The sequence below is a fragment of the Balaenoptera acutorostrata genome, chromosome 5 (assembly GCF_949987535.1).
Source record: "Balaenoptera acutorostrata chromosome 5, mBalAcu1.1, whole genome shotgun sequence".
NCBI classification, from domain to species: domain Eukaryota; kingdom Metazoa; phylum Chordata; class Mammalia; order Artiodactyla; family Balaenopteridae; genus Balaenoptera; species Balaenoptera acutorostrata.
This window is the reverse complement of record NC_080068.1, coordinates 141,833,350-141,849,795: the sequence shown is the minus strand read 5'-3', so window position 1 is coordinate 141,849,795 and position 16,446 is coordinate 141,833,350. Positions and strand designations below refer to the sequence as shown.

The window sequence follows — 16,446 nt, the reverse complement described above, 5'->3', positions numbered from 1 at the left end:
ATAGTCACGCCAAGAGACCCCCCTGAAGGGCCCCATACTTCGTGGGGTTCTAGGTCCTCACACCAACCCTATGTGGTGTGTGCACATCCCCATTTTACAGACAGGGAAACTGAGGCACGGAGCTGTCCATGAGTTGCTCTGGCCTGTCCCTCTGAGTGTGGTGGAGCCAAGGCCTGGCCCTGGGGGGACCTGACTCCACACTGCGTGCCCTGCTGTGCTGCCAGCCAGCCCAGCACCTGCCTGGCACTGGGGTTAAGTGGGGCAGGACCAGACACTTTACAGCGCTCAGCAGACTCGGGGATTCCTTTTTGGGGTGTTTTGCTTCAGTCTGTTTCCTCCTAGGCAGAAAAGCAGGCCCCATGTGTCCTCCTGTCCTTGGGGACCTGCAGGGTGGCCTCTTGGGGCCATCTGGACATGATGGCATGCGAGCCTCATCCCACATCTCCAAATGGGAGATGCCCGCTGAGTGCAGGCGGTGTTGTCGGGGCAGGCGGCTGGCATTTAGCAGCGGCCGTGAGGATGTGAGGTGCCTGCACTTCGTGGCTGCCTCCTGCCCGGATGGGGATGGGACGGGCTGAAGAGGGTGGGGAGACGGCTCGCTTGAGGATGGGACAGAGCCTGCTTCCCGGAGGAGTTGTTTGTTTTTGTTTTACTGTGGCAAAATACACATAACACAAAATGTACTATTTAAACCACTTTTAGCATGTAGTTCAGTGGCAGTGAGCCCATTCACGCACATGGTTCTGCCCCCATCACCACCACCATCCCCAGAATCTTTTCATCTTCCCAAGCCCTGTCCCCATTAAACACTCTCTCCGCATCCCCTCTCCCCGCCCAGCCCTGCACCCTTTATTCTACTTTCTGTCTCTGAGTTTGATGGCTCTAGGGACCTCCTATAAATGGCATCATGCAGGATTTGTCCTTTTGTGACCGGCTTGTTTCACTCAGCGTAGTGTCCTCAGGGTTCATCCACGTTGTAGCAGGTGTCAGGATTCCCTTCCTTTTTAAGGCTGAATCAGATTCCACCGTATGGATGGACCACATTCTGTTTCTCCATCCATCTGTCGATGGACACTTGGATTGCTTCCGCATTTTAGCTATTGTGCTATGGACATGGGTATGCAAATATCTCATCAACACCTTACTTCTAATTCTTTTGGGTGTGTGCCCAGAAGTAGAATTGCTGGATCAGATGGTGGTTCTCTGTTTAATTTTTTGAGGGTCTGCCACACTGTTTTCCACACGACTGCCCCATTTTACATTCCCACCAACGGTGTACGAAGGGCCCAGTTTCTTGACATCCTCACCGGCACTTGTTTTCGGTTTCGTTTTAGTTTTCTTTTTCTTTGTTGTTTAAATAGTAGTCCTCCTAGTAGGTATGAAGTGAACAGGTGAAATTTAAAACTTCATTTCGAATGAACTTATTTCATTGAACTTTGCTTCTTTCTCCCCACATAAGGGCAGAGACAAATGAAACATTAATTACTAGATGTTTTACTCTATTAGGAAACTCTCTGCAAAATAATATCCCAAGGGGCTCAGTTAGCTGTGCCAACTTTCTGACTGATAATCGGTGCTGTCTGGACTTGAGCTTTCTAGAACCTTCTCGGCAGGAAAGTCCTCCAACGCCTTCAGACTCTGTCCTCGACTGGATTTCACCGTGGGGTCTTTGTCAGCAGAGGGTGGAATGCTTGTTCTCTGAGGAGTCGGGGACTGAGCTCTTAATAGGGTCCAGTGACAAAGGTCTGGACACTGGAGATTAAAGACTAACTTCAGATGGGAATCGGCCGGGATCTAACTGGGCTCACTGAGCGTTTGAAGGAAGGCTTTTCTTTCTCACGGCTGGTGAATCTTTGAGTTGAACGCGATGCTTTTCCACTGGAGATATTTATAACGCGGGCGAGGTTTGCTGCACCCCTGAGGATCCACAGCGCCTGTGTCCGTGAACCCGCAGGCGGCTGTTTCCTGCTCCGCAGGACTCTCTCCTCCGTCTGTTAATTTCCCGTGTTACTTATTGCTGCGGGACAGACACCCTAAACTTAGTGCTGTTTCATGGCTTGCGATTCTGTGGGTCAGTGGTCTGGGCAGGGCCCTCAGGGCTCTCTTTGCGCCACCTGGTGCACTGGGGTCACTTGGGCAGTGGCGTTTGGTGGGTGGCCTCAGGTATGGCCTGGGGCCCGGGTGCTGGCTGTTGGCCGGGACGCCTCAGTTCTCCACCGGGGCCTCGCCCTCCAGCAGGACAGACGGGTTTCTCACAGGGTGGCTGGTTCCAAGAGAGCAAACGTGGGGGTCTCCAGCCCCTAAGACCTCGGCCCCAAACCCAAAGGAGCGTCCCTCGGTTACTTCCTGTGGCGCAGACCCCGGAAGAGGGGAGCGGCCCCGCCTCGGGGTGGAGGCTTCACGGACGCGGATGAGAGGAGGCAGGGGGGGCGTCGTGACAGTGACCACACCGGTACAACGTGGCAAAACGGGTCCAGGCCCTAGCTTGCCTCCCCTCCCCCAAAACAGACAAGCAAGCAAGAAATGCGGGGAGCCCTTCCCTGGGGAGGGGAGGGGGCCTGGCTGCCTCCACGCCCCCCTTTCCATCCACACTGAGCGCGGGGGTCTCCTGGGCGCCTGGCCCTGGGTTAGACACAGGGGACTGCGGACGACTCAGAAGTGGTCCTGACTCAAGGTGCTGGGCCTGGCGGCCGGGACAGCATCAGACCCGGGAGGTAAAGGGTTGCAGGGTCTGCCCCAGAGGAGGTGTCCCCTGAAAGCATCACCTGGTGAACAGTCAGGGGTCAGGGGTCAGGAAAGGCCATGTTACCCGAGCAGAGTCTCACCAGGCGAAGGGGTGTTACGGGTGACTGAGGGGAGTCGTGGAGGGGGATGGCCGCCCCGGGGGAGGTGTGGCAGGTGGGCCGGGCACACTTAGGGAGCTTGTTGCCCCCAAAGCCTGGGGTCGGGGGGAGAGCCACGGGGCAGCAAGAGGTCGCCGCTGGGTCCGGGAGGCCTTGTCCCTTGGTTGTGAGGCTCAGGCGGCCCCCCAGAGACGCACGTCTCCCCACAGGAGCTCCTGGAGCCGCCGCGGACGCTGGGTGGCGGCCGGCTCAGGCTCGCGAGCTCACAGACGCCCGTGGAATGCCACCGGCTCCGCTCCCCCCGTAATGTGGTTTTTTATAGTCGGGGGACTGACTGTGCCGAGGCCTCTGCCAGCTGACCGTAAGCTCCGGATTAGAGGCCTGGCCCCGGGGAGCAGGGGTGGCCGGGACGGGGCCTCCTCCCCGCCCGCCCACCCGCCATCGGCCAAGGTCCCGGGCTCGAGTTCTAGGTTGGGAGGGACCACCCGCCAACCCAGCCCCTCTGGGCAGCGAGCCTCGTGGGTGCCCCTGGGGGCCCCCAGGGTGGGCCTGGCTCTGCTTCTGGTCAGACGCTCCGCGGTGCCAGGACATGGCCCCTCTCTGGGCGTCCGCTTCCTCGCCTCTCGAGCAGGCGCGTCACCGGTTTGGGCCCTGGTGGCCGCCCAGGGGCACGGCGGCCTCGCCACGTGTGGGACTGGCCCGGGTCCCTGGGATTCGGTGCCGGCGGGCGTGACCGGGACGGTTTTAGTGTGCCGCTTCCCCGTCTCCCCCGGGCACCCTCCTTCCAGAGGGAGCAGGCCTCTCTCCGGGCAGAGGGAGGAGGGCGAGGCACCGAGGGATTCTTGTGTGGTGACACCACGCCGGGCGTCCAGCCCCCGTGACCCGGTGTCCCCATTCACTCGGCCGCGGGACTTCATTCACGCTGGCGGGGCTCCGGCCCAGCGCAGAGCCCTGCGGCCGCTCCCCGCCCTGGCGTCTTGCAGGCCCACGTGCCCCCTCCGCCCGAGCCCCCTGGGCTGGGATCCCAGCCGGGCCTCCCCTCTGTCAACGCAAATAATCAATAAACCATCAATGATAAGAATAGAAAAGAGTTTTATCGGAGCCAAACTGAGGACTAGCCCGGAAGCCTGCTTCCCAGGCGACTCCGGAAAAGCAGGGCTTTCAGCACAGTTTTATATCTTGTCAGAACAAAGAACATCAGAGAAGTCAGGGTGACATTTCTTCAAGGTTTCAAAAAATAATAACAATAAAAAAGCAGACCAGCGCGTACACAGCGAGTCAGCGTGGCCTTGGCACCTGGGAGGGAGGCTTACCGTCGAAGGAGGAGCGGCGTTCGTGCCCAGGAGGAGGGGCATTTAGTTAATCTTCATGCTGGTTGGCGTGCCCTTTTCTCTAATAATTAAAGCAGATGTACAATTTGATGGACCACAAATAGGCTATTTAGTTAGCATCGAATTCAAGTGAACTCGTGTATAAGCCACGATGACTTTCCCGTATCTCAGTACGTAAACGTGTCTTTTATCACCTCTGTGGGTGGGAGCCCCGAGGCTGGATCTCAGCCCTGCCACTGTGCACCAGGGGCTCCAGTGCCCCCCACCCAGAAAACAAGCCTGGGAAGAGGGGAGGGGCTTTGAGGTGGGCCAGGCTGCTTCATCTGCAGGGCAGGTGCCACCGCCTGTGTTTTCCCAGCTCCCCCTCACCACAGCCGGGGTGAGGAAACCAGGTCTCGCAGCCGCCCTCCTGGATGTGCACCGGCCGCCCACCCCTCAAAGGAGCGCGGGCCAGAGGGAGGGGCTGCCTCCTCGGCCTCCTCCGTGACCCCCATCCTCCAGAAGTCGCCCCAGCTCCTCACACCAGCGCGGGAGACGAGAGATGGCTGACGGCCGGGACCAGCGGGCAGGACGCCCTCTCCCACCTTGCTGATGCCGTGCAGCCGGGACTCGGGCCGGGATGGTGCCCTCAGGCCTGGGAGAGCCGGGGTGTGGCTGAGCCTCCCGGATGGCTCACGTCACCACAGTGCCGAGGGGACATCGCCGCGGTGCTCGGGGGGAGGTCTCACGGGTTGGCTCAGGCTTCTGTGGGCAGTCCCCGCCCAGCGGCCCTGAGCCCACCCTGCAGGGGCCCCACCGACCCGAGCTCTGGCCGGGCTGACACCAGGGTCTGTCCTCCCTCTGCAGGGGCTGGGGTCTTCTTCCTGTCCTCGGCCGAGGGAGAGCAGATCAGTTTCCTGTTCGACTGCATCGTCCGCGGCATCTCCCCGACCAAGGGCCCCTTTGGGCTGCGGCCTGTTCTCCCAGGTGGGTGCCGGAGGTGGGGAGCCTGGCCTGGCGGGAGGGTCAGGTGGGCTGCTTGATCTCAGGCTCCCGGGGGGCGTTCGCACCCGCACAGCCCCTCCTCCACGGTGTCTGAGCTGCTGGGACGCTCAGAGGCCGAGGCTTCCGGCTGGGACAATTACTGTAGCTGCACCAGGTGGACCAGGAAGAGGCCCGAGCTCGGGACCCCGAAGACCTTCCGAGCCGGCCCTTCTCCCATACCTGGGCGGGGCCCTCGCCTGAGGTCGCTGAGGTCAGGACTGGCTCCGTGGGAGCCAGAGTTCGGGCTGGAAGTCGCCTTGTGAGCTGGGGTCTCAGTGCATCGGGTTGGTAGGTGCCAGGGCTGCATGAGCTGGCCTGGTCTTCTCTCCCACTTCCCTGGCTGCGGCTGGGACACTGCTCTTCAAGAGTCCTGGACCAGGGATGGCGCTGGACCGCGGAGGGCCACGCTACCTGGGCACTTCCTCCCACAGGGTGAGGTCTGCCCTCCCCTCAGGGAGGGCGGGGAGGCCCAAGCCCACGGGAGGGACAAAGGCTGGTCCTTGTCATTGCAGCTTCCTTTGACCGAGGCCCTCCGGGTGGGTGGTACCCAGGGTCACCGATACTCCCCTCGCCCCAGTGAGGCAGTGCTTGTTCCCTTGTCCAGGTGGGAGACCAAGACCTGTGGCTGGGCATCAGGTGGTCAGTGAGCTCACATCCGTGGCCTCCTTGCATGGGCACCATAGCCAGGTCGGGGGCAGATGGACCTCCTAGGGAGGCAGGGGCTGGCGACGTGCCAGGTCCCCTTTCTCCTATCGTGGGCGCCTCAGCCCTGCAACCCCCCAAGCGGGCCCCGGGGCGGGGGCGGGGTGGGGAGGAAGGAGGCAGCTCCTGTGACCAGAGCCTCGCCGCCCGGGCTCTGCTGGGTGGTGCGGCAGCGCCCTCTGCTGGCGGCTTCCTGCATTGCGGCCGCAGGTAGTGGTGTGGGTGGCCGGGATCAGAAGGGGGCTGGCGTGGATGGGGCGGGTGTGGACAGCTGGGGTGTGGACGGCAAGGGTGTGGACGGGGCTGGTGGGTCCCTGCTCGCTGAGCCTGGCCGGTGTCGTGTTGAAGCCTGTGATCTTTGGGGACTCTTGAGATGTGGCCTCCACGGGGTCAGCAGCCTTAACACTCTGAGATTTGGGGGTGTCTTCTCAAGCTGACCGCTGCTCGGTCAGACCCACTTGGACACCAAGGCCCAGAGGCAGGACCTGCCTCACATACAGTGGGGAGGGGGAAGGGGAGAAGTTAGAGTTCCGGGGTCCACCCTGCCCCAGGCGTGTCCTGTGCATTCCCACCTTGGTCCCATGGCGCGTGGCGTGCACTATCTCTACTCCCACATTTTGCAGTCATGGCTGTGAGGTTCAGGGAGGGCGAGTGGTGGGGCTGTGAATTCGTCCAGTGCCAGCGCCCTGCTGCCTCACCAGCAGCAGGAGGGTGTGCCAGTGTCCTGACCCCCTGCAGGGGCTGCCCGCTTTGGGGCACGGGACATCTGCTGATGGTCGGGGGGGCTGTCCTTGGGCCCAGGACACAGGATGATGGCCGGGGACCTGGATGAGGGTGGTTTGGGTGCCCTGAGCTTGGTGTCTGGCAGCTGGGGTGCTGGCATGGGGAGGAGCTGGAGCTCCCAGGGGCTCTCTCGTGGTGTTGCGACTGGACCGAGGCCCACACGGCCCTGGCAGTGCTGGGGTAACTGTGATGTACTGAGCAGTGGGTGGGCCGCGGGGACAGGGCTGGGGCCGCCTCCTCGCTGACTGTCCTCTCTGCTGCAGACCTGAGCCCCGGGGGCCCTGCCGTGGAGGAGCGAGTGGCCCAGGAGGCCCTGGAAACCCTGCAGCTGGAGAAGCGGCTCAGCCTCCTCTCCCACTCCGGCTGGCCGGGCAGCGCAGGTAGGGCCATGGCCTGGGCCGTGAGGGAGGGCCAGCGGCCCTGGGGCCGGGGCTGCCCCTTTAAGGCAACCTCCCAGCTCCTGTTCGTTCATTCATGCCCCTCGCTCTGTTGGTCCATTCGTTCTCTCACTCGTGATGCCACACTCACTAAGCTCCGGCTTGGATGCTGACTGTAAGCATGGTGCCGCCGTGGGTGCTGGCGGGTTGGGTTTGAATTCCTTCCCAGCCACCGGGGTGTGGCCTGGTGAGGCTGTGGCTTCACCGTCTGTGCCCACACAGAAGGCTCAGGGGTGCTGGCTGCCGGGAGCGAGGCCCCTCAGCTGCTGCGGTTCGCGGGGAGACGGACGGAAAGGGCCGGCAGCCCCTCGAGGGGACGCTGCAGCTCCCGGGGGTTGGGGGGGTGGGGGGCTGCACTGGGGTCTCCTGGGCCAGAGGCGGGGGAGCTCTGCGGGCCCTCTGTCCTGTGTGATTGTCACCAGTCCCACGGGTGCAGAGTGGGGACGGCGGCCTCTCCGTCCAGGCCCCTAGAGCCGGGGGCTCGGGTGTGCACGGGCCGCCACCTTCCTGGAGGAGGGGCTCACGTCTGGTTCCCAGGGGGACGGCAGGGAGGGGATTGGTGTGGGCGACGGGGCCGTCCTGGGTGACGCTGGGTGTGAAGGTCCAGGCAGGGGGTGGGTGAGCCGTCCCAGGGTGGCGACTGGAGACTAGAGAGCGCAGGCCCTCAGCAGGGCGGGGGCGTGGGGGGACTAGACGTCAGCTCCCACCGAGGCTCCCCAGCCCACCCCGGGCAGCCCGAGCCCCACAGGAGTCTCAGCCCCCGACTCTCCGCTCAGGGGACGACCGCAGCCTGTCCAGCTCGTCGTCAGAGGCCAGCCACTCGGACGTCAGCGCCAGCAGCCGGCTCGCGCCGTGGCCAGAGCCGTCCCCATCCTCGGCGGGCGCGTCGCCGGAGGGTCTTGGGCTGGCGGCCGCCCAGGCCCCCGGGGAGGCCGCAGCGGGTGCCTCGAGGCCACCCCCCAGGCCGCTGCGGCCACGGCAGCTGCAGGAGGTCGGCCGCCAGAGCTCCTCGGACAGCGGCATCGCCACGGGCAGCCACTCCTCCTACTCGGGCAGCTTCTCGTCCTTCGCAGGCAGCAGCCTGGACGTGTGGCGCGGGGCCGACGAACTGGGCTCCCTGCTCAGCCTGCCGGGAGGCGGGGCGCCCGAGCGCAGCCTGTGCGCCTGCGCGCCCGGGGCGGCCGAGTACCAGGTGCCCGCGGCGCCGCGGCCGCACTACGACACGCCCCGCAGCGTGCGCCAGGCGGCCCGGGACCAGCCCCCCGCCACACAGGGCAGCGCCAGCGACGGAGCCGCCGGGGACTCGGGCGGCCGGCCGTCGGCGGGGTGTCCCTCCGGCTGGCTGGGCGAGCGACGGCGGGGACAGGCGACAGAGGCCCCATCGGGGCCAGGCGAGCCCTGGGAAGCGGGCGCCCCCCACGCGGGGCCCCCTCCGGCTCTCTTTTACGCGTGTCCCGTCTGCGGAGGACTGAAGGTAAATGCCCCTCCCTGAGGGCGGCGGCTGCGGGGTGGGTGGTGCCCTCGTGGGGCTGCCCTCGTGCCGTGGGGCAGCCGGGACCGGGCTCGGTGGGGCGGCCTGGGGGCCCAGCCTGCAGGGAGGGCCGCGGACGCAGCTGGAAGTGCGTCCTGGAAGGTGGGAGGCTGGCGGGGGGCCGGGTCGGGGGCAGCAGAGCCCAAGGACCAGGTGCCCAAGTCACACAGGCGCCTGAGACTAACCTCCCTGCGCGTTGCGTTGTGTGTCCGAGGGGCTTCACCTGCTTGCGTGCACAGGTGGTCTGTCCTTTGGGGGGTCGCTGAGGCCCAGGAGGCAGCCGGGGACTGGTGCGGGTCTGGCTCTCGGGACCCCGGGACCCCGACGGCTCACTCACAGCCGCCGCTTCCTGAACCTGCGCGCTCCACGGGGAAGGGCAGGGTCGGGGTCACTTGCCAGGAGCCCCGGGAAAGCGCGGGCAGCGGGCGCCCCCCTCCGCCCCCCTGGCTGAGCCAAGGGCTGGTGGTCAGGACCAGAGGATGCAGGGCTCGGGCCGTCCGTTCGCATTCAGGGGCCCCAGGCACTGCCGGTGGGTCGCCTCCGGGCGTCGTGCTTCTTCCACGCCCTCCGTGGTCGGCCTGCTCGCCTGCATGGATTTTGGCTGCGTGGCCTGGTTTGTCCATTCGCGCTACGATTCCAGACGCCGCTGTGGAAGGCGAGGCCCGTGTCCGTCCGATCTGGGCTCCGGCCGGCTGCGTCCCGCACACAGCTCACCTGTTAACTGTTTCGCTTTGTATCTTCACTGTTGGCTGAAGCCGTTTGTTGCTCTTCACATTTTTAAAACCTGACACTGTTTGTAATACATTCTTAGACTGGAAATAAAATTGTTTTTTTCTTATCGTCTTGTCCTTTTCCATGTGGCCAGCTCTGTCCACCTCCCACCCTGGCCCTCCCAGTGGGGCCTTTAACTGTCTCTGAAATCCAGGGGCTCGGCCTCCCTTGGCCCGTGGGTCACAGAGCAGGGAGAGGCCTCGCCTGTCCAGCCTTAAGCCTGAACACGCCAGAGGCGTGAACAAGGAGAGCAGCCTCAAACAGCACACAGGCCTTGTGCATGTGTGTGTGGTGTGTGTGCCAGTGTGTGATGTGTGCATGTGAGTGCTTTCATTTGCATGCATGTGTTCTGTGCGTGAGACGTGCACACACGTGTGACATGCAATGTGCATATGTGTCATGGCGTGCACGTGCGTGTGTGCATTTGCATGCACTTGTGTGTGGCGTGTGCACATCCTGTGTGCACATGTGTCACATGTGTGGTGTGATCTGTGCTTGGGTGCCAGGTGTATGCGTGTGCCCACGCACGTGTGGCCTGTGTGATGTGTGCACACGTTCACTGGAGACCACAGTGCGGTCCTCAGTGGTCCCTTAGGCTCATGCAGGTGGCTCCCTGTGTCCAGTGAGGGTGGACACCCTACCTCCTGGGCCAGTGAGGGTCCTGGCTCTGAGCCTGGAGCACCCACCCCCCCCCCCACCCCTAGTCTTCCCTGCGTGGGCGGCAGAGCTCCAGGCACCCCATCAGGGCCCCCCCTGCACATCCTGGGAGGCCACATCCCACCCTGTCCCACCCATTTCACCCTGTTCACCACCCTGTTAGAGAGCCGGGGGCCCAGGTCCCTGCGGGCCCTGAGGGTCGGGGTTCTGGCCAGGCTCCTGCAACACTGCAGTGGAGGGAAAGGCAGGCTTTGGGGGCCGAGCTCGGGCCCTGCCCGCCGGCTGGGTGGCCCCAAGCAACTCACTACCCCTGTCTGAGCCTCCTGCGTAGGTAGGACGACAGTCCTACCTGCCTGGGCCCCGAGGGGCCTGGTGAGCTGTTGTATGTAGGTGCTCGGTGGCTGCCTGTCAACGGGGCTCGACACACCGCTCCTGTCGCCTCCCCAGAGGGACCCAGCAGCCTTGTTGCAAAAGAAAGAGGCTGGGAGGTGCTGGTGCCGCGGGCTGTGGGGAGCGGCCCTGGAGGCCTGGGCGGCCCGCTCCGGCCGGAGCCCTCATCTTCCAGGCCCAGCCCCGCTGCGCTCCCACGGGCCCTGCCCGCAGACGGCCCTCTCTCCACCAGGGCAGGTGGAGGCCCTGGTGGCCGAGGGACTTGTCCTCCATGTGAAGCCAGGGAGGGCTGGAGCTGGGCGTTTTGCCTGCCCCCGGCCCGTGCAGGCGCCCTGGCTGTGAGCTCTGGTCTCCTGGACCGAGGTCGATGGCCGGGACTTCAGGGAAGAGCCACCTGAGGGGCGAGGCGGGAGGGGTGGAGTGTGGGCCGCCCAGGTGAGGACTCGGGCGCGGTTGGAGGGGACAGGCTCTGGGCTGGAGGGGGCGTGGCCAGGGGCCGGGGCCCTTCATGGGAGTGGTCACTGACCACCACGGCCCTTTGGGGAGGCGATGGGGTGGCTCAGGAGGAGGGCCTAGCCCCCAAGAGAGTGTGCCTCAGTTTCCCCTGCAGCCCAGGGCGGCCCAGGGGCACGGCGCCTCTCACCGGGTGCGGCCAGGTGGGCTGCCAGGATAGCCCCGCAGGAAGCTTTCGGCCTCGTCCCCTATCTTTCCGGAGCTCACGGGGTGGGCCTCGCGCCCCTGGCTGGGAACACCTGCTTCTGCACTCCTGGGGCCACCAGCTTCACTCCCCCTCCCTGGGGAGGGGTGGGCAGTGTGAGGGGGCTTCTCAGGTGCCAGGAATGGCAGAGCTGGGGGCAACCAGAGAGGAGTCCTCGCCTCCCCAGGCCCCGTGCACCCCCCTGCCCCCACCTGGCCCTGGCCCCCAGGGGGAGGGGACAGGAGGCGCCGCGTTTGCTCATCTCCCACGGCACGTGGTTTCGTCCTTTGGGTCTGACGCTGTGCCTGCAGGACTCGCCGCCGGCAAAGCAGGTGCCGTCTGTGGGTGGGGCCCTGAGCAGTTAGTGATGGGGGCTCCTGAGGGCAGTCGGCTCTTGTCCCAGGTGTTGGAGGTCAGACACGCCCTCCCCAAGTCCCCAAGCCTGCCTGGGGGCTTTTACACAAGGTGATGGGTTAAGCCAGCCCAGGTGCCCAGCAGCCTGGCCGGGACCAGGGTCGAGGTGCTGTGTCCTGAGTTTGGGCAGCACCTTTGACCTCCCAGAGAGCAGGTCAAGCTTCTGCACCCCTATTCCAGCCCGCAGCCCCCCATGAGACCCCACTGCCGGGCTGCCCTCCTCAGAAGCGCCGGGGATGCTGGACCCTTTCCCGTCAGGTGCCCCTGGCCCTGGCTGGCCCATCTCCTACTGGGTTTGGGAGGTGGAGGCTCAGGCAGCAGTGAACGTGCCAGCAGTGGGCCACCGTCCCTCCCTCCCAATCTGCCGGCAGACACTGCCCCCAGCTCTGAAGCCCCCAAACCCCCTTCCTTCTCGGAGTCTTTCTGCACCTCCAATCAGGCACCTCAAAGTGGCCACCCTGCAGTCTGGGGGGCTTGACCCATCTCACGGGGCCCCCAGGAGTGGCTCAACCGGGGTGCCCTGCTTAGAGCAGGCTGGCAGTGCCCGGGGCCAGGGGCGGGTGACATGACAGCCCTCGTGCATCTCACGGCTACCTACCCTGCCACACAGCTGGCAGCGTGTGACACACGGCCACTGACACCGACCAGAGCAGCCAGGCCAGATTTGTCCTGGAGGCCCGAGCTGCCGACGCCTCATCCCACACGGGTTTGTGGGTGTCAGGGTGGGCAGGGACCCCTGGAGAGGAGTTGGGCCCCTGGCTGGTCTCCCCGGCAGGTGGCCCCTTGTGGCTCTTGGGTAGCATGCTGGCTCTTGGGCTGGGTGCAGGGTGAGCGGGAGCTGGATGGACAGACTGACATGTGTTCTCCTTGGTCTAGGGAGCTGCTGCCTCGCCCCCTGGGCTCCCGGTGATGCACTCAGGTAGGCCTTGGCTTTGGCACAGCCTCGGGACAAGGGACGTGGGGTCACAGTGGCCGCAGTCGCGGCCCAGCCAGAAAGTCTGTGCCAGACAAGACAGCGGGGGATCAGTGGGAGGAGGGTGACAGCAGGGAGGGGTGACAGTGGACAGCAGGGTGGCAGCGTGCAGCCGGGTGAGCCCCGGCTGGGGTGGGGTGGGGCCAGGCAGCGAGTCGAGGACAAGGTGGCCGAGTGTGGCCAGCCTGCCCGGGACGGTGCATGGTCAGAGCGGGCAGGGTCAGCACTGGCCTGGAGCTGCAGCCTTTAAGAGGGAGGCTTGTCCTCCAGGTGACAGAGAACAGAGGTGATGATGGTCCGGGGACCCAGGAATGGGCAGGGGCATTGGTGACCTTGGTGGGAGGAAGCCCAGGCAGGGAGCCAGGGGGAGACGCGGGGTCCCCTTGGAGAAGCCCCGTTAAGAGGTGACGGCTGGGCAGGTGCTGGCTCTGACCCAGGGGAAGGCCTGGGAAGCTGGGAGAGGCTGCCAGTCGGGGGAGGTTGGCCTCGGGTGGCGTGGCTGGAGGTCGGGGGTCTGCTCTGTGCCTCATTTTCTCGGTGGAGTAGAGGCCACCTGCAGCCTGGGCCGGGGTCTTTTTATTTCCTCTTCAGAGGCGCATGCCTGTTTGGGGCTAGACCCTGTGGGCCAAGCAAGGCCCAGGCCCGTCCGGAGTGGAGGGCGCAGGAGGGAAAGGGCAAGGCCATGGGCATTCAGGGTCAGACAGGGGCCACAGGAAAGCCCCATGCCTGCCAACCTAGGGTTCCCTGGGTCAGGATGGGGCCCTGAGGACCACTCCCTGATGACAGTGGGCAGCGGGCATCCTGCCCAAATGGTCCTGGATGGCTCCTGCCTGCTGACCACCCCCCCACTCCCCCTTTTACCCAGACAGAGTGCGTGTTCCAGGGAACAGGCAGGGGACAGGCGTCAGGATGTACCGGAGGACAAGGAACCTTTCCTCTGGGGTGGGGGGCCTGGGGGAGGAGGGGCCCTGGGTGTGGTGGGAGCAGAGATGAATCAGACCCAGGACAGCGCGGCCAGAGAGCGGTGATGACACCCAGTGTGGACGGGCCGGGTCTGCCCTGTGGCCAGGGAGAGGTCAGGACAGACCCACCCGACCTCTGCTTGGCCCAGAGAGTATTCGAGACAGCTCCCGAGACGCTGGCAGGAGGCTCAGTCTGAAGGGTCAGGGAGGGAGATGGGAGGTAAAGGGGGGCCTGGGGGAGCCAGGGCTGGGGAGCAGCCGCCAGAGGGGCGCCCCTGCCCCCGCAGACGCTGCTAGAGGCCAAGGCGGGACAGAGCAGCCTTGCTGTGCTGCCCGGTGTGACCCTGGAGATGCTGGGCTGCCCGGAACCCTCCACCCCATCTCCTGCTTCCACCGTGGAAAATGCGGAGCCAGCCCTAAAGCTAGCTGCTGAGTCACGGGGAGCTTGTCCACGTGACCTCAGGTCAAGCCACAGCCCTCCTTTCAGCTTTCGGGAGGCCGGGCCTCCTTCCTAGACTCCCCTCAGACCCCGTCTCAGCCCCGATGGGCCCTCTCAGCTTCAAGCAGGCCTTCCCGCCCCCCCGCTCCCCAGCTTCACCCCTCAGCGTGTGCCCCCTTCTCCAGGCAGCCTGCCCAGATTTCCCCTGGACCCCCGGTCTAGGTGCCTCCCTGGGCACCTCTGCCTGTCATCTCGGGTTACACGGGAGAGGGTCTGTGTCCAGCAGAAGCCTTCCTCCTTCCTTCCCTGTCGCCGCAGGTCAGCCCCGGGTACAGCCCGCTCTGGCTGCCGTCCCCACCCCCAGCTTTGGCCGTTCCCACCAGGCTGGCTGACTTGGGAACACAGGGTCTCTCTGGCCTCAGTCTCCCCACTGAGCAAGTAGGACCCCCTCTGGCCTTGCTGGGGCAGTAAAGGGACGAGGTGACAGGTTTCTGTGCAGGTGCGGGCCTCCAGAAGGTGGTGCCCGCAGTGGTGCCCTGTGCCAGGACATGGCAGCGAGTGGGGTAGGGTCTGCCCACTGAGGCCCCTTGGGCTGGTTGGCTGTCTAGTGCCCGGCGCCGGCAGAGCCAGGACCCTCCGGGGCTCAGCTCCCCCGGGCCTGTGGGCAGGTGGCCAGAGACAGGCTGTCCTGTGGGAGCTTCACCCCCTACCTGAATCCCACCCCCCTCCTGAATCCTCCCTCCCGGAATCCCACCCCCCTCCTGAATCCTCCCTCCCGGAATCCCACTCCCCCCACATCCCACCCCACCAGAATCCCAGCCCCTGAATCCCCTGGGGCCGGGAGCTGGCCAGGTGGATTTGTGCTAGTCCCTAGGCCTGGCTGTGTCGCGAGGTGGAGCCCTCAGGGAGGGGGGAGGAACTGGGCTCTTGCCCTCTGGTATGGCTCTGGCTCCCCACCCCATGTGGTTCGGCTGCCGGTGAACGGCCCTGCAGGGTCTTGACCCTGGTCTCCTGCAGCCGGGGCCCTTCCTTGTGGGACACCGGGGCCCTTCCCTGTGGGACACCGGGGCCCAACAGGCCGAGCTCTCGGGCAGGTGGGGAAAGGTGGCTTGGGTGTGCGTCCAGGCACTCTGGGTCCCCACCCCTGCTGCTGTCGCATCTGCCCTGAGCCCTGTTGGCGTTTGCTGAGTGAAACCATCGACTTCTAGGAAATGGGGGAGGCAGGGGGCAGTTTCTTGGATGGGGGAGGGGACTTGAAGTGCCTGGGGCCACCCTGGAGGAGGTGTCACAGTGGATGGAAGTGTGGGCCTGCGCTCAGGGAACGATGCTCTGTGGGGACTCACCGGTCCAAAGAGGGTCCCTGAAGCAGATGGGGTGAGCCGGGAGGACAGCCGAGGGGGAGGGGCGGGGCGTGGGCAGGGCCGGGACATCCTGCCTGGGAGGGGCAGGGCACCCGGGAGCCAAGGAGGAAGTGGCCGGGAGGGGTGTTTGAGGGTGGGCGGCCAGGGGCTGAAGATAGACGTGTGTCCAGCGGGCCGTAGGGGGCACCCCTGGTCAGCCCGCTGTGGGGGCAGGGGCACCCCGGCCAGGGAGGGACGTGGGTGGGGTGGGAAAAGATGGCCGGGAAAACGGGGGAGTCAAGGAGGCTCCCCGGGCCCTGGAGAGGAGGAGGGCGGGACGCGTGAGGGGTGGGCAGTGGGGAGCTCTTTCCCGAACAGTCCAGGGGGTCAGCTCAGCCTCGGCCACCGCCTGGGGACTCACAGCCCCTCTCCCCGCAGGACCCGAGAGGCCGTGCAGTGAGGCGCCCACCTACGTGAACGTGCCCGCCAGCCCTTCCCCCACGAAGCAGCTGCACTACTTAGGCCTGCAGCTCCAGGAGGCCGGCGCGGGCGTCCGAGGTGGGTCCGCAGGGGCCTTGAGCCCCGGGCGCATCGGCCCTGGGCCAGGGGCTCGCGGGCACCCCCGTCACAGCCCCGACGCTGGCGCTCAGGCCCTGGCCGGTGCGCGGGGTGGGTGCGGCCCCGCCGGCTCACCTGGGACTGCTCGCAGGGGCCGGTGCTTCCCGCTACGCGCAGATCGACATCGTGGCTACAGAGGCGGCGCACAGGGCGGGGGCCCGGCACGCGCGGGCCCGGGAGGAGCGGCTGCCGGCGCTGGAGCAGAGGCGGAAGGGGACCCCGCGGTGAGGCGGCCGGACTGCGACGCGACCCGACGGCTCGAGGGAGCAGCCCCGCGGCACCTCTGCTGCGTCCCGGCGGTCAGGCTCCGAGCCGAGGGTGGGCGCGCTGCCCGGGCCCGGGGCGGGGGCGGGGGCGGGTGGACGGTTCCGGGGCGCTCCTCTGACACCTGCTCTGGTCCCCAGGCCGGCGGGAGGTGCCGCCTGGACAGGTGTCGGGCGGCTCCAGGTGGACCTGAGGCGGCGTCTGGCGAGCAGTCTCCGGTCCTGGGATGCGACCTGCCCGCGCCTTCCCTGGAGGCGGCGGCCCGGTGACG

The 16,446-nt window shown here is 65.7% G+C and overlaps 1 protein-coding gene across 4 annotated transcripts in view; it reads left to right on the top strand.

The window, feature by feature from the left end:
- The window catches only part of DOK7 (docking protein 7), a 34,898-nt gene extending 18,452 nt beyond the window's left edge, over positions 1-16,446 (top strand). The window contains exons 5-11 of one of the 4 annotated variants that reach the window (XM_057547477.1): positions 5,021-5,140; positions 6,946-7,062; positions 7,896-8,593; positions 12,456-12,498; positions 15,732-15,851; positions 16,003-16,229; positions 16,316-16,446. In XM_057547477.1, coding sequence (XP_057403460.1) covers positions 5,021-5,140; positions 6,946-7,062; positions 7,896-8,593; positions 12,456-12,498; positions 15,732-15,851; positions 16,003-16,139 — 1,235 coding nt within the window. In that variant the 3' untranslated portion in view covers positions 16,140-16,229; positions 16,316-16,446. Of the gene's footprint in view, positions 1-5,020; positions 5,141-6,945; positions 7,063-7,895; positions 9,489-12,455; positions 12,499-15,731; positions 15,852-16,002; positions 16,230-16,315 lie in introns of those variants that run through there. The other 3 variants (XM_057547478.1, XM_057547476.1, XM_057547479.1) reach the window with 3 other exon arrangements.